Source organism: Lissotriton vulgaris, chromosome 1_1, assembly GCF_964263255.1.
Source record: "Lissotriton vulgaris chromosome 1_1, aLisVul1.2, whole genome shotgun sequence".
NCBI lineage: Eukaryota > Metazoa > Chordata > Amphibia > Caudata > Salamandridae > Lissotriton > Lissotriton vulgaris.
The window spans coordinates 1,066,314,587-1,066,336,390 of record NC_141685.1 but is presented as its reverse complement, the minus strand read 5'-3'; the positions used below and the strand labels follow the sequence as shown (position 1 = coordinate 1,066,336,390).

The window sequence follows — 21,804 nt, the reverse complement described above, 5'->3', positions numbered from 1 at the left end:
AAGGAGTCACACACACACTTCTAAACTAGATGGATGCTGACTGCCTTACCTTGAGCTGCAAGTACCCTTTCTGACCTGAGACATGACCCACGTTCACTTTAACAAGATGGCTGCTACGCCTTGAGGAGCCAAGCCCTGACCTGGCTTTGCATGCGCTCTATAACATGCTGACTGCCACACCTTCATAAGCAGATACCTCATCTGTGCACAGCTGTGAGGGAGGCACAGGGCTCTCTTTAACAAGAAAGTTGCTACAACTTGAGGCGCCGATTATTGGTGTGACCAGGCATATGCGAGAGGTCCATAGACTCGTTGACAACATATTTGCTACTCCTTGGGACTCCGACCCCTGACAGAACCAGGGGTATTTGAAAAACCCCATACACTCTTCACTAAGACGAATGCTTCACTTTAAGGCGTTGCAACTCTCTTATCTAACCAGAGATAAAGGAGAGGCCCCGAGTAAAATGTTCACGGCGGTTAGTTCTGAAAACCACTTCCTGCATCATAAATAAATACTGCAAACACAGGAGGGAAGCATACAGCCTACAAAGCATACTAGCTGCTAGATACAAAGATGCCTCTTGCACATGATTAAGTCTGACTAATTCTTTGTGGCTAAAATGCGTTTTTTTAAAAATGCTTTTAGAAAACACCCTTTTAAATATTCCTGAGCTTTGACTTCTGAAGCGAGAGCCTTTCTTGGCAATCCATTCAGTACATAATTTGTTATTAAAAATCAAGTCAACTAGCCTATCAAAAATAGCATATCTTTAAAATTAATAATTGAATTCAGTACTCAAATTGCTTCTAAAAGTTGTTAGACAATTTGTTTTGAGTTAGACTCATACAATTATGTTCGCCTCCTTAAACCTTTTGCCTCCTAAGCCAGTTTTACTTCAAGATTTTCGGTTTTCAAGTGAGCCAAATTTTTTGCAAATTGGTCTAAACTAAAGGATCAACCCTTATAAGAGGATCCCAAAACATAACTTTAAAAATACAAAGGAGCTGATTACGATGCGTCGATCGGAGCCGTTTCCTAATGCATGGTAATCAGTCGGTCGTATTCTTTTTATTCTGACCCATTTTGATGGTGTCAGTCGGAAAGGAATCCGCCCAGTCATTTTGACTGGCCTATGACAGGTTCCGAGAGCCCGTCCGCCAATTGGAATGACCTCAGTAATCCCAAGGGAGGCTCTTTCTGCCTGAGGGATTACAATGTCGGAATCCGACAGACTTTCTGTGCCGGCCTTTCCGACACAGAAAGGCTGTTGGAAGTCGACTTTGGGGGCCCCCATGGGTGCATGGGCTCCGGTTGGTGCCCCCCTGTTGATCCCTGCACCTTAAGGTGCCTGCCACGGGGTGCAGGGCTGAACTGCACCTCTTTGTCTTACAATGAGAGCATGCATTCCGGTCGGAATGCATGCTCCTATTATAAAGAATAGGAGTGCAACCAAACACCGTTCGGTCGCATCCTAATTGGTCGGTCAGGACCGCAGATAGGAGGTCAGGCGGTCCCATGACCGAAACGATGTCAGGTGGACTTAATTCCTCCCGGCATCGTAATTAGGCCCATAATATTGTCCCATTGCATAACTCCAAAACTCCTGAACAATGGTCCACAAACTTTTTGTGGCATGGCTATCTTTTTATCATTCAGTGTCTTTTATTTGTTTGTTTAATTTGTATCCACTTGTTTTGGATACAAGCCAAACTATATCTTTCGAGTGTGTACGCGCCAACTATGTATATATCCATAACACTCCGTGATTAAGTAGGCACACAAGATTGTTTTCATGTGTCATACAATTCTGTTTAGAGTACTTTTGCATCAAAGAACTTAACGCCCCTTGGAGGAACTGAAAATTATATATCGTATTTTGACAGACCTTTTTTTGTTAGGTCACTATGAATTTTACTGGATTAACTATACCATTGTACTATGTTTATGTGTTTTTAGCGTTTTAATAGTTTGTAGTGATTTTAATTAACTTAGCAATATTTTGTCATTCATTCATTTTATGCATTTATTCATTTAATTCAGTCCACAATCACTGGAAAAAAGCTGATCATCTGTCGCAAATGGCAAAAAAATTGTGACTGTGCCAACTGTGTGAGTGTGAAGTGTACACTCACAGTTCACCCTTCCAGTGGTCACAAATGTTTATAGCAAAACAAAAAAGAAGCTTCACAGATGGGAAGTCCCTATTCCACAAGACATAAGTAGATAGGCCTGAGCACATCCCACAGATCAGAAAAACAAACGGACATAACACCAGCAGCGGCCCGTGCAGATAAGAGCGGTGGGGCAGGTTGGGGAGGATTTCGACGGACGATAACAAGAGAAAAAAATTATTTATTTAATTTCCGCTCATCATCGTCTTTCTAAATCCCACCTACCCGGCCCCACCACCGCACCTCTCTTACCTGCACAGGCCGCGGCTGCATCACACCCACTTGTCTGGCCTGGCAAGAACCAGGGGAGTTTACAAATATAGCCCTGCCCGAGCGCTGGCCAAGAATGGGAAATGCATTAATTATTTTCCCCAACGCATCCTAACTGCCATGCACATCAATTCACCAAAATGCCAATTATAGCGAAAGTGACATCACAAGCCCTTTGACCTTAACTTTGACACACACACATGCTTACATATACACGCACATGTATTCACACTTACACACACACTCACATAAGCACACTGTCACCCACAAGCATGCACATATACATTTACAAGCACATTTTACACATCTCAGCTGCCAGTGAGGGTCAGCGAATTGGACTCAATTTTTACAACACTAATAGTGAAAAATATTATCTATCTATCTATCTATCTGCAGAAAGATTCCTCCCACGGTCGCCAGTCAGTAGTTATAGTTAGGACCTTGTTTCTATTCAAAAAACATATTTTTCTTTTGCCAATATCTTTGGCACGGTTTGAAAATCTTCGCAAACTTTTCAAAACTAATGGAGCGCTCTGGTCAGCTCCTGTATTGGAAGTTTCAGGTGATTCGTCAAGCGGGGGCCGAGAAAAAAGGGGGTCCCAAAACGTGTTTTCTCTATGTTAATTTCCATAGGAAACCTTTATCGTGGCTACAGCCCGAACTGCTGAACGGAATTACACCAAATTTGTCAGAAAGGTAGCTCTTGGTCCAGAGTGAGCTCTTTGCTTTAAATGGTGTAAATCCATTCAGTAGTTTTTTTATTATTAAAGGAAAAATACATTTATATCTCTGGGTGGAGCCTAACCACATATCTCATTGTGAGATCTGATTGGCTGTCAGCACTTCAACCAAGAAGTGTTGGCAGCCATCTTGGGACCAATATACATGATAGTACCCCATTAAAATGCATTGTAGTGAATGGAAGGTTTTGAGGGTCACCAAAAGGAGAACGTATAAAGGGTGATAACAGACTTAAGTTACATTAGAAATCATTTGTTGATGGTACCATACTAATTTTAGGAATGGCAGTGTGTTCTAAGGTGATTTTACCCTGTGAAAAAGACTTCTGCTGGGATATCATGAATCATGTTTGAGAGAAAACCATTTTCTCATGCTTTTACCATAGAGGGTTGGAAGGTGCTCCAGAAGCTAAAATGAGAGCATATTTTCTGTAAATTCACATTATCATTCTCAGTCATTTGAGAATGAAGTCTGACATTCTCAGTAAAACATGTACATCCAACAAGGGCAGAGTCTGTCAGTTGATTCCTTTGTGTTCTACTGCAGCTTCCCAGAGTGTTCTAAAGAACAACTAGAGCGCTAACAGTCATACTTATGATAAAAGTATGGCACAGCTGAAGCCATCTTGATTGGAATAAACTTGTAACACTTACAACATTTAATTTAAAAAGGAACAAAATCAGGGGGTTCATTTTGCCATAGAAATTATGATTAGTGTTGCAGAAAGAAAAATTAGGGCACATTTTGAGTGACTTCTCAAATCCTCTTCTATTTCAATAAAACATTCTGACATGCAGTCTGAAACATGCACTTTCAATACCAGCAGCAGACTTCCAGTTAACTCCCTGGTGAGCAGTAGCTTCACTACAGTGATCTAATGAGCAACTAAGGTGCTAACATTCTGGATTTATGGCAAATGTGTGACACATCTGAATGCCTTCTTGATGGAATCAAAGTTAAAAACTAAAAGTATTTCCTACTGAGGAGACTGCAGTAAATGAGGAAATTAGGAAACTTCATAACAAAGAAGTCTCCCAAGAAAGCCACCAGAGAAAAAAGAGCCCAAATCCACACACATATCACCCCGATGTAGCCCACATATAGCCCAATGACAGAAGTGTGGGAAACACTTTTTATTTTTGTTTTTTACAGTTTTTTATAGTGCAGCCTGGTCAGGTATTGGAGTGTTATAGCTTACTTGGACCCCTTATTGCGTATTTTGCACGATGTACTTGAGGTTGATCTTGCGAAACATTGAACTTTACTATTCTGTTAAACTGAAGTTGCTCTGAGCCGGGCTTTGTAACACCCGTTTTTACCCACTGGTTTTAATTATTTCCCATTGTATTGTATTAAGAAAGAGGATTTACTGTTTTTATGTACACTTTTATGATCTATGTTTCTAAATCAGATTGAATAAAGGGGCATATTACCAAGGGCCTTATCGCCGCTTTAGCTGGATTTTTTCCCGCTAAAGCAGCGATAATTTTATCGCCCTATTACCTAGCTGTCGCTAACACCAGTTAGCGACAGCTAGTAGGAGATAACGATCATCTTGGGGCCCGCTTTGCATGTCAGCGATATTTATCGCTAATGACATGCAAAGTGGGCGTGCCAAGATGTTAGTGACTGTAAACAGTCGCTAACATCGCTATCTCCTATTACCTACTTTTGGAAATATTTGCGCTAAGCGCGAATATTTTCAAGAGCTAACGCCTGCCCAGAGCAGTTCTTAGCTATGTTATCCAATGGTAGGTGGATAACATGGCTAAGAACATTAGCTCAGTAATGCATAAATATCGCGGACTTTTCAGCCATATTCATGCATTTCGTCCGATTTTTATCGCTTTTGAGATAAACCTTGATAATAGCAAGGTTTATCTGCGATAAAAATCGGTGGAGCTAGGCGATAATAATATTGCCGCTAAGCCAACATAGCGATAATTATCGCTAGTTGTTGGTAATATGCCCCAAAGTTTTTTAATTGAATTGAAGTCTCCCAAGATGGCCACCAGAGAAAAAGAAGCCAAAATGTAGCAAAAATATCACCCAGATGCAGCATACTGACAGAAGTGTGGAAAACACTTTTTATTTTGTGGTTTTTTGAAGTTTTATATAGTGCAGACTGGTCAGGTATTGGAGTGCTTTACATGAGCACTGGTTACATCACACAAGGACATATTCATTTTGGTTGTAGGCATGGGGAGATTAAGTGATTTGGTCAGAATCACAGAATCTCGAGCTGAAGCAGAAACTCTAACCTGGTTCCCCAGTTGCAAAGTCTGCAGCTAGTAACACCACATCCTCTCCCTTAAGTGCAGCATTTAATCAAGTGGTCAACTGAATAAAAAAACATAAAGATACATTATTTAAAAGTGATATGTTGCCATTCGAGAACTCTGAAAATATGTCCTCATTTTAGTTTTTTAGAGCACTGACCATAATTTCAATGCAAATACGACCCTCTCATTTCTGTAATTTCTAAAGGAAATGCTTTAGGTATTACAGCTTTGATTACATCAAGATGGTGTCAGGCGTGCCACATTTTTTAAATAAATATAGAATGTTAGCAATCTAGTTGTTCATTAGGTTACTGTTGAGAGGCACAGGTCAGGGGAACAAACTCTGAAAATTGAAGGCAGGAAGGAGGGTGCAGAGGCAACGATTTGACCACACTGGGCAGGCAGGAAGGGCAGGTGCAGCACAACAGACTATGGAGGGCAGTGGAAAGGGGGCAGGGGCAACACACCAACAATACAGGACAGGCAAGAGAGGCTGTGGCAATATAATAGACCATTGTGGGCAGAAGGAAGAGGGAGTTGTAGTACAACCATACATGCCAACAGACCCGATTCAGCCAGGAAACGCCCAATGTTTTTAAGCCCAAATGGGCTTTATTTGATCTGTCTTCTGTCTACAATCTCCTCTTTCTCAATGTAAGTCAATGGTGAAAATCAATTCCTCTGTTTTTTTCAAACTCTCCCTCCTACCAAGTTTAAAATGTTAGCAAGTATGGTACATTGGATCATGGAAGGCAGGAGGAATTGGGGTAGGGACATGGACTTGGATAGCAGAGGACAGGAGGAAAATGGAAGGTGCACCAAACTAACCTTACAGGGCAGGCATTAGGGTTTGCAGCAGCACAATACACCACACAGGGCATGCGGGACGGCAGTTTAGCACAACAATCCATGGAAAGCAAAAGGGAAGGGACAGGACCATGTACATGAACAACAGATAACAGAGGGGAAAGAGGCAATGGTAGCAAGCTGGCCATAATGGACAGACAGGGGAGAAAGCTGCCGCATAATGGACCATAAAGGGCAGGAGGGAGGGATCAGGGGCATTACAATGGCTAGCTGACCACACAGGGAAGGTGGGAGGGGCAGTGGCAGCACAGAAAACTATGCCTGGCAAGTAGGAGGGTCATTGGCAGCATAAGGGCCATGATGGCAAAAAGGAGGCGGCAGAAGCATGCACAAAGGACCATGGAGGATAGAAGGGAGGAATAGGAGCTGGGCACAGACAAGAGAGTTCAGGGAAAGGGGCCTCACAACAGACCACGCGGGGCTGGCACGAGGACCAGTTGCAGCACAACTGACCAGGGAGGGCAGAAGGGCGTGGTAGTAAAATGGACCATGGAGGACAGGAGGAAGGAGATAGGGGCATGGAACATGGACAGGCAGGGTGGAGGTTTCAGGGACAGGTTACAGTCATCTGACAATGATAGGCAGGTGGGAGGGGAATGGCAGCTCAACAGAATACTCAGAGTAGGTAGGAGGGGCAGGTCCATGGAACATGGTGGGCAAAAAGAATAGAGCAGGGGCATGCAGGCAGACATCAGAGGGCAGGGGAAGGATAGTAGGGGCAGCAAGCTAAGCACAGAGGTTAAGCAGGGGGTCAATGATGGGGCATAGAATTGGGCAAAGGAGGGCAGGAGGAGTGGACTGGGAAATCATGCTAAATGGAGGGCAGTACCAGCACATCAGACCATGTATGGCAAGAGGTAGGAGGCTAGTGCATGGATTCAGACAACAGAGGATAGGGAGGAATTGGATGGGGCAGCAAGCTAACTGTTCAGAGAAGGCGGTAAAGCCAGTGGCAGAACAACGGCCGCAAAGGGCTACAATGAGGGAGCAGGGGCATGGACTTGGACAGTGGATGGCAATGAGAGGGGGGCAGGAGCCGCAAGCTTGGGTGGGGGCAGCACAATGCCAGGCCAAGCCCTGCTTCCAACACCCCACCATCTATTGTGATAGGCATCTTACTTAACGATAACAAAAAACTAGAAATCCGTAGAAAATAACAAATATTAGAGGGACATTATAATAGACTCAGATTTCACTCGTACAAAACCTATGAAATTCAGCAGTTATAGTTACCTGAGCTCACTATAACTTACACCCCGCAATGCACTGCTTATAACCTCAAACATTACATCAGTCATGACATGGTCAGTGGCATCACTCATGACATCACTCATGATATCTCAAATGAGCTGTGAATAGAATGGAACTATAATCACTAGAACTTTATTTAGGGATAGTGTGTGTATATCAACACCCCTTTTTTTCTTCTCTTTTGTGTTAGAACCATTATAATAGACACAGTGTCCAGATGAAAATGGCTGATAGCCTTTCACTTTAAAGTAATGTGTAGTCCATTGTATATGTTGATGTTCGCAATCCTAAGTATGTTTATTGCGAACAAGTCATATTGACGAACATACAGATTCGGTGGTCACGGGGCAAAATATGCTAAAATGACACTGTATGCATATCAACACTTGTTGCTTTTCTTTTTTGTATGAATTCCTGAATTTTCGCATTGTGACCTGGCCAATATGGCCGCCAGCTTTTTGGATTAGTGTAATATGTATTCCTTTGTTATTGTTGGCAACTGGAGGCATTTGTACATTTAAATAAGGAAGCTACAATGACATCTTGTATCGTTCTCAAGGTTCGGACAACCCAAAATGCTTGGATCATGTCCTCTGCAGATTAAATACTACCAAACTACAACCTGAGTGCTGATTCCTACTTGTAAGAGTGAGAGGAGATTGAATACATATATATATACAATTCACTGAAAAAACCACAGGTTTCAGGGACGTTATAGTTAGAAATTAGCATTTAAAAAACCTTAGATATTCACTACAATAAACAGGTTTTAAGGATGTTATAGTTAGTCGACATTTCACTCGTACAAAACCAGAGAAATTCAGCCTTTATAGTTAGCTGATCTAACTATAACTCACGCCCCATAATGCACTGCTGATGACGTCCCATATTACATCACTCATGACACGGTCAGTGACATCACTGATGACATCTCAAATGACATTACTGATGACATCATCCAGTGACTGTGAGTGTTTTCTTTTTTTTTATCATGCAACACTGGTTAATACACAGTAACAAGAAAAACATATATAGCAGCGAATAAATATAAAAAAATGAATGAGTAGCAGCAAAAGACACTTATATAGCAGCAAGTTAATATAAAAGTTCATGGATAGCAGCAAAGACATTGATTCAGAGAAAGATAAAGCAGAAGGGGGAGAAAAATAATCATGGATAACCAATAGACAGAGCATTAAAATCTGTTCAGTCACACATATCGCCTATTTATAAGATTTAGTTAATACAGTACTCTTATGACCCCTTTACATCTTTAATCCAGTTTTCAATGGGTAGCCATATTTTGTGACCACGCATTCTCGAGTGTGTACCCCTAGGGGAGTAGATAGATTTTTCTTGATTATATGCACCCAAGAACCTGGCAAGCCACATTTGAAAGGTTGGAGGAGCTACATCTATCCAGCTAGCTGCTAATAGTATTCTATAGACTGCTGTCCCGATAAAGAGACATGATTCCTCCTCCTTGCTCAGGCCTAGTGCACTATCGTAGCCCAGAATGAATAGTGTAGATGAAACAGCCAGTCTATGCCCAAATACTTCTCCCCAGTAGCTGTCCAATCCATCCTTTAATACCAGTAGTTTATCACAATTATAAAACATATGGGTTAGGGTGGCAGGCCCCAACCCACATCTGGGGCAATGGTCATCTAATCTTTTCCCCCATGTAAACAGCTTAACAGGGCTAAAGTATAAATTAAAAATAGTTTTATATAGCTGGGCTTTTAAACTAGGGGATAAAAGTATTTTTGAAGTTAGGAGTAAACTCATATCAATATCGACGTTGGGATTGGCAAGTCTTAAAGCCCAATTCGGTATGCTCCAGATCGTCAGGTAGATTATTTATAAGCATACCATACAGTTTCCCAATTCTAAACAAGTTTGTGGCCATAGTATCGAGGAGTGGTATTCTTTCCGATTAAATCCTAGGAGTTTTTAAGTTAAGAATAGGTTTAATCTGCTTAAATTTAAAGTAATGGATATTCGGAATTTCAAACTGTCTTTGTAAAAGTGGGAACTTGCAGTCTGGTTCACCTCCAAAGAAATCCCAGACTGTTCTTATACCCATCTTTTCCCATTTTTTTAGCCATATCTTCGTTAGCTTGCAGGGTCCATAGCGAAGAACACCATAAAGGGGTATACCTATTAAATTTCGGAATTGTCAAAAATCATGAAACCTTGCTCCATATTTTCCATGCGCTAGTGATTGTCTTAAATTTTACTTTTTTGAAGTAACTTGGCTCTACCTGATTCCATAAGAGCCCATAAGCTTTTTGCCAATTAAAAATTCATAGATAGAAGGTATTTCTAAAACTGCCATATCTGCACTTGAGGTCATAATATTAAGCAAAGGGGTCATTTGATGGAGAAGGGCCGCCCAATAATACAGCATGATGTTCGGGATTGCTAGACCTCCTCTGCTTTGTGGCAAAGATAGGTATTTGAGCGACCTTTTAATCTTCCCATATTGCCAGACGAAATTTAATAATTGTAATTCTAATGCTTTTAGTATGTTATCTTCTTCAATTAATGGTATTGCCCGAAACAAGTATAATATTTCGGGAAGTAAATTCATCTTCAGAAAATTGCCCCTGCCAATGATAGATAGATGAAGACTGTTAATTCTCTTAAGATCCTTCCCAATTTTTTTTATCAGGTAGTCATAGTTTAGTTTAATAATATCCCCTATTTTAGAGGTTAAACATATCCCAAGATAAGTAGCCTTATCTACTCTCCTCGGTTCGTCATAATCAGTATTGCCCGTAGATAAAATAACTGTTTTGTCCTTGTTAAGTGAGTATCCAGAATATAAACCAAACTGTTGAGTAACTATATCAATTTCAGAGATTGCCTCCGCGGGGTTAGATGTTAATATAGCCACATCATCAGCATACGCTAGCACTTCAGTCTCATAAGCACCTACACAAATTGGTTTAATTTTCTGATCCTGTAGTAGCTTAAAAATCAAAAGATTAATAGATAGAGCAAATAGGATTGGAGAACAAGGGCAGCCTTGTCTCGTTTCCCTAGATATATTAATCGTACGAGATTCTTTGCCCATTATCTGTAATCTGGCCTTCGGGTGCTGGTACATAGCTCTAACTGATTTGATGAAATTGGGCCAGAAATTGTTTAGTTCGAGTAGCCCCCAAAAAAACTCCCACGACACCCGATCAAAAGCTTTCTCGGCGTCCAGGAGGATCATTGACATCTGGCCTCCCGTCTCGAACATGAAATCAAAAAGTGAGATGACTCTGCGGATATGGTCTGTTGTACCCTTACCCGGAATGAAACCATGTTGCCAGTGGGAGACTAGATGTTCAACGACCCTCCCGAGCCGATTAGCTACAATTTTTGCGTAAAGCTTGGAATCTGAATTAATCAAGGAAATTGGTCGGTATGAAGATGGGTTCTCAACAGGTTTATTTTTTTTAGGGAAAACAATTATGTCCGTTTCTTTCCAAGATTCTGGAGGATTTCCGGTCAATTGTATTCCGGTAAACAAATCATGTAGCAAGGGCAATATTAGAGTCCCTAGTATTTTGTAAATTTCTAAGGGGATTTTATCGGGCCTGTGGATTTTCCGGAGGCCAAACCAGACAAGGCTAATTGTATCTCGGTAACACTAATTTCTCTCTCAAGTTCTTTTTTAGTTAGGTCATCTAGAACTGCTACCAGACCCAGGATTTTCTACAAGTTCTTTTGCTGCTTTCCTAACTTCAGTTGCGTCTTGCAAGATATCATCCTGATACAGCCTTTGATAATATTGCTGAAATCCTTCAATGATATCATCTGGATCAGTGTATTCATGACCAGCTATCTTGATAGAGGCTATGGCATTATAAGAGATCTTCTGACGTGTGCGTAAGGACAACTGCTTACCAACCCTCTCACCATTCTCATATATGTTGTTTTTATGTGCCTGAAATGTTTCCGTGGATCTTTTGGTTAACCAACTATTTAATTCTGTTTTAAGAATCATTACACGGTGAAGAGTATAGACTCCATCATTTCCTTGTGCTATTGTTAAAACATGCTCTTCGTCAGCTCTAATTAATTCTTGTGTCAGTTGTAAATTTCGGGCTTCCTGCTGTTTTTTTATTCTAGCCACATAACTGATCGTTTCCCCTCTGAGAGTTGCCTTAAAACAGTCCCACACAGTCCCCCTAGAGGCACTGTAGCTGTTCATGTCAAAATAACTTTGTGCCAGATCTTTGATATATTTTACATAGTACTCATTAAATAGGAGCTTTCTGTCGAACGTCCACTTGTTACGAGGTATAGTAAAATTAGTTATATCTAATGCCAAAATTAGAGGATTGTGGTTGGATATAATTTTTGGAAGTTTCTGAACTGCTGCCTTGCAAACTAAAGTCTCTTGACACAAAAAAATAATCTATCCTAACATACTTGTTACGTGGATATGAAAAATAGGTATACCCATGGTCAGGATGATTTTTTAAATCCCAAATATCGGTCAAATCGTGGCAATCTCTGAGTTGACTTACAGCGTTATATACCTTAGGTTTGCGACCTGAGTATCTATTTTGCGATTGTCTTCTAAATGTAGGACCTAATGAGATATTCAAATCCCCACAAAAAATTATCGATTTTGCCAAGGAGCCGAGCTCTAGTTCCAGATCCTCTAATATTTGAGGGTCATCTTGATTTGATCCATAAACCGAGCAGATGGTAACGCCAGAAGTCAATTCTACAATAGCCCACCTCCCCAGGGCATCTGCTGCTTTGCGTTTAGGTACACCTAATGCTGTTTTGGCTATAATCGCCACCCCGCGATTGTTCGAGGTTTGTGTTGTACAGGCAAGAGTATTATAGCCCAGAGTTCCTAATAATTCTCTTTTTTCCCAGGGGAGGTGCGTTTCTTGTATATAAATTATGTCAAAAGATCTTTGTTTAATCATTTTAAAAAAGCAAGCCTTCTTAGCTTTATCATTTAAACCTGTGACATTCCAAGAGCAAATTGTTATCCTCCCCATTGAGGTCTAATATAGAATTTCGAAGATCCTTCCCTCACTGTCTCAGAGCTCTCAGGTAATTTCAGAACGTAACTTGTGTTTTGCGTACCATTTTCCGCTGCTCTCTGCTTCATTACTATAGTATTGCTTCTGGGGTTGCATCTTTTTCTTGAGTTTAAGCCACACACTGCCCCACCCATCCCACCCACCCCACAATTACACTCACCACACCCACCACCCGCTTTGAGGCAAACAGACTCCAGGTAGAGTCTGCTAGTGATGAACATGCAACACATGGCTAGAGCCCACTCCTTATGTCATTTCTAATATCTTAAAGGCTGAGCTCCGAAGCCCACACATGAATTGCATATATTTCTTATCCTTTTTTTTTTCTTTTTTCAATTCTGTGCTCCGTTCTCGGCCATTATACATAAGTATACTTTACTGCATCAAAAGACAAAGCAGAGATATCACTAATCCAGCCTTATCCTAGCCCGACAGCCCATCTAGATATTCTTTAGCCTTTATTTCTGAAAGGAAAAACTTAGTTCGCCCACCCCAAATTACTTTAAGCCGAGCAAAATTGTTAAGATAAGCTTGTACCTTCTTATCCTGTAACGGTTTAATTAGCTGGCGCAACCTCCACCGCCTCTCGACTGTGGAGTGACAAAAGTCTGGTTGGACAAAATAAGAGACCTCATTCCTAATTCTTTTGGACTCTGGTCTAGCTTTTTCAAAGACCGCCTGCCGAAGCAGGAAGTTGCCAAAGTAAACCAGGATGTCACGGGGGTAAGCCCTGGATTTTACTGGGTGTTTTAACGTAAAGGGAACACGGTGGGCACGCTGGACTTCCATGGCCCAATTCCATCCAGTAAGTTCCATTTAACGTCTTTTAACTGAGCCTCATGGGAGTTCACCCGCTCTTGGTTCAAGGCCATTTCGGATTCGTTTGAAACCATCGTAGTTTCTAGCTCAGCAAACCGATCCCCAAATGAGCTGCATGTCTTGGCTAGTTTGCGAACAGCCCCTTGCATCTTATGCATAGCAGCTTGGTTTTTACGCCCATCCTGGCGCTTTTCTTCACAGTGCAGAGAAATAGCTTGTAGGATGGTGTCTAAAGTTAGGGCTGCTGCCCCAGTTAGATCTGGATGCCTCAAATGTTCTAACTGTTCATCGTTCGGGGCACCATTTGTGGTATTTGGATGGTTAGTGAGAAGGTTTGTAGGGGTATAATCCCAAGCAAGATCTTTTGCTTCATGCCCTCTCATTCTTTTCTTTAGGGTAATTTTATCTCTGGGGCCTAGATCATCCATTAACTCACTGCAGCTTACGTCTGTAGTAGAGGAAATATCTTCTGACCATTCGCCCCTCTCCTAGAAGGAAAAGAAATCACTAGGGTCTTTTTCTGGTTCGCAATCATAAAGACCACCTTCATTAGTTTCATTAGTTTCACCAGACTCAATATTTTCATTGGCCTTGCCAGTGTTCTGATAGTTCCCTTGAACAGATTCAGCCAAATATGGCTGTTGTATATTTTGGGCATTAGTTAGCTTATTAGGATGAGATATCGTTTGACTAGTGCCCTCAGAATTAGTCTCATTGGCCACATTGGTCGTAACTAACACTCTGTTTGCGTTTGGGGCAGTCTCTACTATTTGCGGGGATTGTAACACCAAAGCCATACCTTCAACTCTTTCTGGAACAGATTGAGCCCTTGCGGTCGGTTTCGGTGGCAGCTCAGGACCAGCCTCCAAACCAGACGATTCAGGGACATCGGGTGTACCATACACGGCAACCACCAACTCCTTGCCAATACTTCCAGCCTTGTTATTCCCAATGCCTTCCACAGCAGTCTCCGTCTCTGTCCTCTCCGCTCCCTCCGTGGACTCGCTCTTCCTTTGCTGACCCGGTGCTGTTTTCAAAGCTCCCCGAAGCAGATCAGCCACAGTAGGGCCGGCCGTATGTCCTCTCTGCACGACACCAGCTCCACGCTTCGGCGTCTTGGAGGTTGTCGGGTTGGAGGGAATCGATACCTCCTCTGTAGCTCTTCCTCCCGTGTCGCCACCCAGCTCGGGCCCCTCACGCTGCACCAGCCTTGTAGCCCTGGCCTTAGCAGCCGCAGATACCGACGCCACCTTTGGGGCCATCACAGTACCGACGTCCGGTCCACCTGACAGGTAGCATTGGCGCGACTGCTGCCGCGGCATGTTCCCTACCGCTTCGACTATGTCAGAGTGAGTTTCTAATGCGTGTTTTTTCCCGAGGCGAAACCTCAAAACTGCAAGCCCAATTATGGTGCCCAATGAGTAGAGAGGAGTTCTAATGGGCTTCACCTCCTCACACCCGGTCTTGCCGATCATTCCTTAGCGCAAAAATGTTAGCTCAGCCTTTATATCAAAAGTTACTCAGGAGCTCCAGTCATGCGTGTGCACTATGGTCTCACGCAACCGCCATCTTGCCTCTCCAAATTGTGGCAGTGTGAGTGTTTCCAAAAAGTTTAAGAATGTAACATATATGATGATTCAGTCAGTGTATGACTGACTTTATAAGTGAGTGATACGCGTCTGAGTGAATGTATGAGTGAGTGACTAATCCTTGTGAATATCTGAATCAGTCTGTCAGTTGGTGTGTAAGTGGCTGCATGGGTTGGTGAATAGGTTCATGAGTGTCTATGTGCAATATTGATTGGTTGTCTGAGTACCTGTATGGGTGCCTGAGTGTATGTGTGTTGTGTGACTACCTGCATGAATGTGTGAGTGGGTGATCCACTGGGTTTATGTGTGCATGAGTGCTTCTGCAAGGGGCTATATTGCTGAGTAAGTGTGCATATTGCTGTGTTGATGAGTGAATGGCTGTCTCAGTGGTATATGTGTGAGTAATTGCATATGTGAATGACTGTATATGTGAGTGTTGAAGTATATACGTGACAGTATGTGAGAGTGGGTGATTGTGAGAGTAGATGTATGAATGAGTGTGTGCCTGTGTCAGTCAGTGTATAAGAGAGTAAGTATGTGTTAGTATCTGTATGAATAAGTGTGGTGGTTTGTGTATAACTGTATAGTGGTGGGAGGGGCCCCGACTGTGTGGTCGTCAGCATGGTGGCCCCAGGATTTGAGGGTGGCACCTACGCCCTGTGAGCAAGCAAATAATCTGGGAGTTTGGCTAGACCCCAGCCTTTCTTTCAACTATCAAACCAGGCGGGTGGCAGGCGCCTGCTTTGGGATATTGAAGGTCCTGCGAAAAACCCTGGACCTACTACCTGTGGCAGCTAGGAAGATCCTGGTTCATGCTTTGGTGACGTCGCACCTGGACTATGGTAACATCCTTTATCTAGGCGCGCCAGCCAAGTGTTTGATCCTTCTGCAGGGAGTGCAGAATGCGGCAGCCCGCCTCATCTTGAGGCGCCCGAGAAGGTCATTGGCTAGGGCAGGGCGGGGTGCGCTACACTGGCTCCCGATAAAAGAAAGAGTCACTTTCAAGTCACTTTGTGTCTGCCATCGGATCCTGCAGGGAAAGGCCCCTTCGTATTTGTCGGAACTCCTTACTCCCTATGTCCCCACAGGTCAGCTGAGGTCAGGAGGGGTTGGTTTGGTGTGCATTCCTGCCATCAAGAAAGCCAGGATGGGAGGTCGGTCTTTCCGCCTACTGGCGGCCAAGTAATGGAATGCTCTCCCGATGGAGCTCGGTATGGAGGCCCAGGAGAGTTGTTTCAGGAAAAAATTAAAAACGTTTCTCTTTCCCCAAGTATAGTAGGGTGAGGGTAGGGGGTTTCTGTATTCTGGCTAACTCTACCGCAGCGCGGGGACACACTGGCTTTAGTGTAACCATTGCGCTTTATAAATGGACCTATTATTATTATTATTATAGGTGAGTAAATAGCATTGTGATTGACTCTATGGGTGACTGACTAGGTGTGTGAATAACTCTATGGGTGAGTGGTGGTGTGTGAGTGTCTGTATGGGTGTATGAGTGCATATAATAGAGGCTGTATTGATGAATGACTGCATGTATGAGTGATTGTGTGTGTGAGTGAGTGGATGTGTGTGTGGACCTAGGAATCAGTGAGTGGGTATTTACTAACTGGTATTGTTGTGTCTATGGTTTCGAGAATGGTAGTATATATTTTAGAGTGGATGTATGAAAGATTATATTACGGTGTGAGTAGGTGCAGCAGAGATTAAGTGGATGATGTCATCAGTGATGTCATTTGAGTAGTCATCAGTGATGTCAGCAGTGATGTCACTGACCATGTCATGAGTGATATAATATGTGACGTCATCAGCAGTGCATTGCGGGGGCGTGAGTTATAGTTAGCTCATATAACTGCTGAATTTCTCTGGTTTTGTACGGGTGAAATTTCAGACTAACTATAAGGTCCCTGAAACCTGTGTCTTTTTCAGTGAATATATATATATCATAAACCAAAGCGGTTTGTAAACAACAATGCACTCCGCTGTTGGTGCAAGTTTTGGGGGTAGACCAGGTACCACAGATTCTTTCCACATCCACTTTATTGAAAAAGACGCCGCATTCCAGTCTCCGGTGTTAATTCCTCACTTATTTATTCAACGTAGCAAACACCTACGCGTTTCAACTCTTCCGAGTCTTGCTCACGGTTCGAAAAGAGTGCAAAAGAATATGGTAAAACATGGTCAGTGTCGTGGCCAAGGTGCGTGTGAGCACCAAAACGCTTTGGCACTTGTGTCTTTGCTCAAGCGGGTTTGACTAAACTATTGACCTGCACCTGAGTGCCATGGGATCTTTTAATGAGGAAGGAAACACTCTAATAACTATATATATATATATATATATATATATATATATATATATATATATATATATTACCTACTGGCAGTCGCCAGTAGGTATATATAGTTAGGATTTTTTTCCTATGGGATTTCTGAAAATTCTATGTCGACTAACTTTGGCGTTTGTGGACGGAATTGGCTGAAATTTTCAGGAAAATGGCACATTTTGTTTCTGAGCAGCCCCTAACAATTTGGGGGGGTTTCGTCAAGGGGGGGCCGAGAAAAAAGGGGGGTCCCAAAACGCGTTTTTCCCATTCATTTTTCCATAGGGCGGTTGGAATCACTTTTAGCTCGAACGGCTGAATGGATTCACACAAAACTTGGCAAAATTGTAGATATGGTTTGCCCGACGTGCCTTTGCTATGTCTCAATATATGTGTCCAGTGGATTTTGAGAAATTAACGTTTTAAAAAACAGATATATCTGTAACAGCGCTCCGGTTAGCGCTCCGGTTTGCGTACTTGACGCGTAACGGAACTTCGCGAAGCGAAGCTGATTGGCTCTCCGGTGTCTGTCAACATTCTAAACAGTCCGGATCGGCCGCCATCTTGTCTCTCGGTAGGATCGAGAGACAAGAGGTGGAGAAAAACGAAGGGGGAAATTAATGAAAGGGGGCAAGGTAGACCCCTCCTGACCCCCTAGGAATGATGTGGGGGCTATTAAAGGGTCCAGTGGTTCAAAAAATGTTTTAAAAAAATCAGATTTTTCGCGGTAGAAGCGCTTCCCGGTACGCGAACCGGGTCGCTAACCGGTAGCGTAACATGAGTTCGCCATTTTGTGTTTCGGACAAATTTAATCACAAGATGGAGGAATAACAATGTGGGAAATGGGTATAAGGGGGCACGGGAGACGTATCCTGACCCCCTAGGTTTGCTGAGGGTGGCTGAGGAGGCTCATATATGTCGGGAAAAATTTTTTTAATTTTTCGCGCGGTTAGCTGCCGGTACGCGAACCGGGTAGCGAACCGGGAAGCGAACATAAGTGAAAATTAGTGAAAAAAGGTACATTCGAAATTTTAAGTAATTATAGTTAAGGTAGCTCTGAAAAGAGCTTTTGGGTTCTGTGTAAGTTCTAGGTACTTATAAGTAGGTAACAATATATAGTCTTAAATTTTGTATGAAAACTCTGTTGCCCTCTTCTGAGAAGTGCACACCATCTCCTCTGTAGATATCTTGCATGTAGTAACGCAAGTTATTGTTGTAGATGGCGCCCATTCCATGGTCTCTCATATAAGCTGAAACAGACTTAGTTACATGCTTCCTCGCTTTCTCAATTTGTGGACAAATTTGATTGGACCACCTCCATTTCTGTCGTTGGCATATATTAGAATACACCAAGGCAGTTTGAGGAAAAAGTGACATCAATTGCTCAAAGGTGTCCTTTAAGAGCATTTCCAGACCTACTCCAGTCAAAGTGCCCAAATCATTTCCTCCACAGTGCACTATTAAGAGGTCAGGGTTTGATTTTTGTTGTTTGATTTTGTATTAAAATAAGAATACAGCTTTTGATATTTGCTATTAAAAAAACATTGAAATTCACTGAAAAAACCATAGGTTATAGACCATATATAGTTAGGAATTAGCATTTACAAAACCTTAAAAATTCAATGAAAAAAACCATAGGTTATAGACCATATATAGTTAGGGATTAGCATTTACAAAACCTTATTTTACTCGCGCAAAACCATTGAAATTCGCATATATAGTTAGTTGCACTAACTATATATCGCGCACCCGCAATCCACTGCTGATGTTGTCACATATTACATCATTCATGACATGGTCAGTGACATCACTGATGACATCACTGATGACATCATCCAGTGACTGTATGTTTCTGTAAAGTTAAAATATGTCTTACATATTGAAGAATGAGTGGATGTATAAGTGTCTGGATGAAGGATTTAGTAGGTGCATGACTGACTGTATGAGAGAGTGATTAAATGTGTCTCACTGAGTGCATGGGTTAGTGACTAAACTGTCTTAATTTGTGCATCATTATGTCTGTTGTTCTGTAAACTGCTGCATGTGTTAATCAGTAGCTATATGAGTAACTATATGGGTTATTGAATGGTTGCCCAAGTATTTGTATGGGAGACTGAGTATGTGTGTGGGTGGCTGGCAGATGTATGACTCTGTGCATAGATGTGTGAGCAGTTGATTCACTAGATGTATGGGTACAAAAGTGCATGTGGAAACAGCTGTATGGGCAGTTGACTGTGTGCATGAGTGTATTGGTGAGTGAATGGATATCTCAGTGCTACATGTCAAAGTAAGTAGATTTGTAAAACACAGTACATGTGAGAGTTGACATATATAAATAACTGTGCATAAGAGCCAGTGAATGTGTGAGTGGCTGTATGAATCATTGTGAACTTCAATCAAGGATTGTATAAAAGAGTAAATATGTGTTAGTATATGTTTGAATAAGTAAGGTGTGTATAACTGTATAGTTGAGGAAATGGAGGAGTGATTGATTCTTTGCATGACTGACTAGATGTATGAGTAACTCCATGGATGAGTGACAGTCTATGAGTATCTGTTTACACTGAGTGTATCTAAGGTTATATTAGAGTCTGAAGAGGTTCATCGTATTATCACATGAATGATGTCAACAGTGATGTCATCAGTGACGTCATTTGAGATGTCATCAGTGATGTCATCAGTGATGTCATTTGAGATGTCATCAGTGATGCCATCAGTGATGTCACTGACCATGTCATGAATGATGTAATATGTGACATCATCAGCAGTGGATTGCGGGTGCGCGATATATAGTTAGTGCAACTAACTATATATGCGAATTTCAATGGATTTGTGCGAGTAAAATAAGGTTTTGTAAATGCTAATCCCTAACTATATATGGTCTATAACCTATGGTTCTTTCAGTGAATATATATATATATATATATATATATATATATATATATATATATATATATATATATATATATATGTATATATACTATTAGTGTAATAAAAACATAATTGGCAGAATACAAAGAGAGTGCAGCCCTAAATTATGTCCATAATGAAGAGCTACTGTGTTCCTTGCACTGATTTTGCCACCCCTGAGGCCAGGCGTCTCAAAAGCGATGCCAGTGATAGCAAGGGGCAAGTCTGGCAACCCATAAATGATGACAATGAATGCTGCACCCTTCCTGGAGGGGTTTACTTTCCCCCCCCCCCCCCCTCCCCCTGCCCTCGCCCCCGAAATCATAGGCCTAGACCGAGATCAGAGATGATTTGTGCAGGTAAGGGCAAAAATAGTTAGTGCTCCTGCTATAATCATCTAAAACTAACTAACTAAATCCGGGTTTTAATTAATGTCATTTAAAATGTCTCTTTCTTTATCATTTTCAGAGACCCTTGACCTCAGCAAGATTGAGCAGCATGAACTGGAGCGGATCAGACAGCACAGGAAAGAGCTGCTGGATGACATTCAGGTGATGGGCCGCCACTCCCGCCCCTTCCGCGCCTCCGTCCTCTGTTTCCATGCTCTTCCTTCAAACGGCATGCTATGTTTCTCACCCGTCAGCCTGCACTCTTCCCCTAGGCCTGCATGATAAGCGGGGTAACGCCTACTATACATTGCCTGCAGATCACAGGTCCAAATTGAGTTGTGTCTAACACAGCCTTTCCGGTAACCCGGAGCAAATCAATTCAGGAAACTTTGAAATACTCATATTTCTATATGATCCGAAGATCAATAAAAGCAACACATTTCGGGAGGTTTGATGAAAAATTCACGCCTGGGAATTCTAGTAAATGCCAGTTTGAAAGATATCGGTTGTTTCCTTCTGGAATATTTACAAGACCATGACTGTGGGTGTAAATAAAGGCTTGTAGCAGCAACAGAAGTGTGATTACAAGCACCTTCTCTTATGAAGGTTTAAAATTGGTGCATGATATTAACTCTTTTTTTCAGCTAGCAAACACATATATGATATTGCAAACGTCTCAGTGGGGGTCACACCTGCAGCAGGGATCTGTGTGCAGTCTGCAGATCACAGGGAGCAACCGTAGCTAGATAATTGTGACCTCTCGGTGCTATCAGTAATCGAATCGGATACTGACCAGCCACCTATTGTAGCATCTTTAGAAGGATGAAAGTATAGGACTTGCCAAATCTAGTAAAAAAAACTTCTGATGGGGAAACTATAGACAAATCCGGGTGGCAGGGTTGTCTGCGTGCTGCAGAGTTGACTGTGTGTGCAGCTTGCAGGTCAAAGGTTCAACTGATAATCAGATAGCTCAATGGGGAAGCACACTTGCCGCAGGGATTTTTCTTCAACATGTAGGTGAATGGACTTGAAATACTGCCAAGGGGCATCCGCCATGTTTGTTGTGCAGTGTTCTATCTGCTACTCCCTAAATAAGGCTCTGAGTGTACCAACCTTGATTTAATCATGTAGAA

At 42.2% G+C, this 21,804-nt stretch overlaps 1 protein-coding gene across 3 annotated transcripts in view; it reads left to right on the top strand.

Moving 5' to 3' along the window:
- The window catches only part of CYTH4 (cytohesin 4), a 249,374-nt gene that overhangs the window by 152,475 nt on the left and 75,095 nt on the right, over positions 1–21,804 (top strand). For 2 of the 3 annotated variants that reach the window (XR_015309467.1, XM_086963086.1), the window contains exon 2: positions 20,751–20,833. The exons of the other annotated variant lie outside the window; for it this stretch is intronic. Coding sequence is in view for 1 of the 2 variants with exons in the window: in XM_086963086.1 (XP_086819212.1) it covers positions 20,751–20,833 (83 nt within the window). In the remaining variant the exon portion in view is untranslated. The remainder of the gene's footprint in view (positions 1–20,750; positions 20,834–21,804) is intronic. 3 annotated transcript variants of the gene reach the window in all.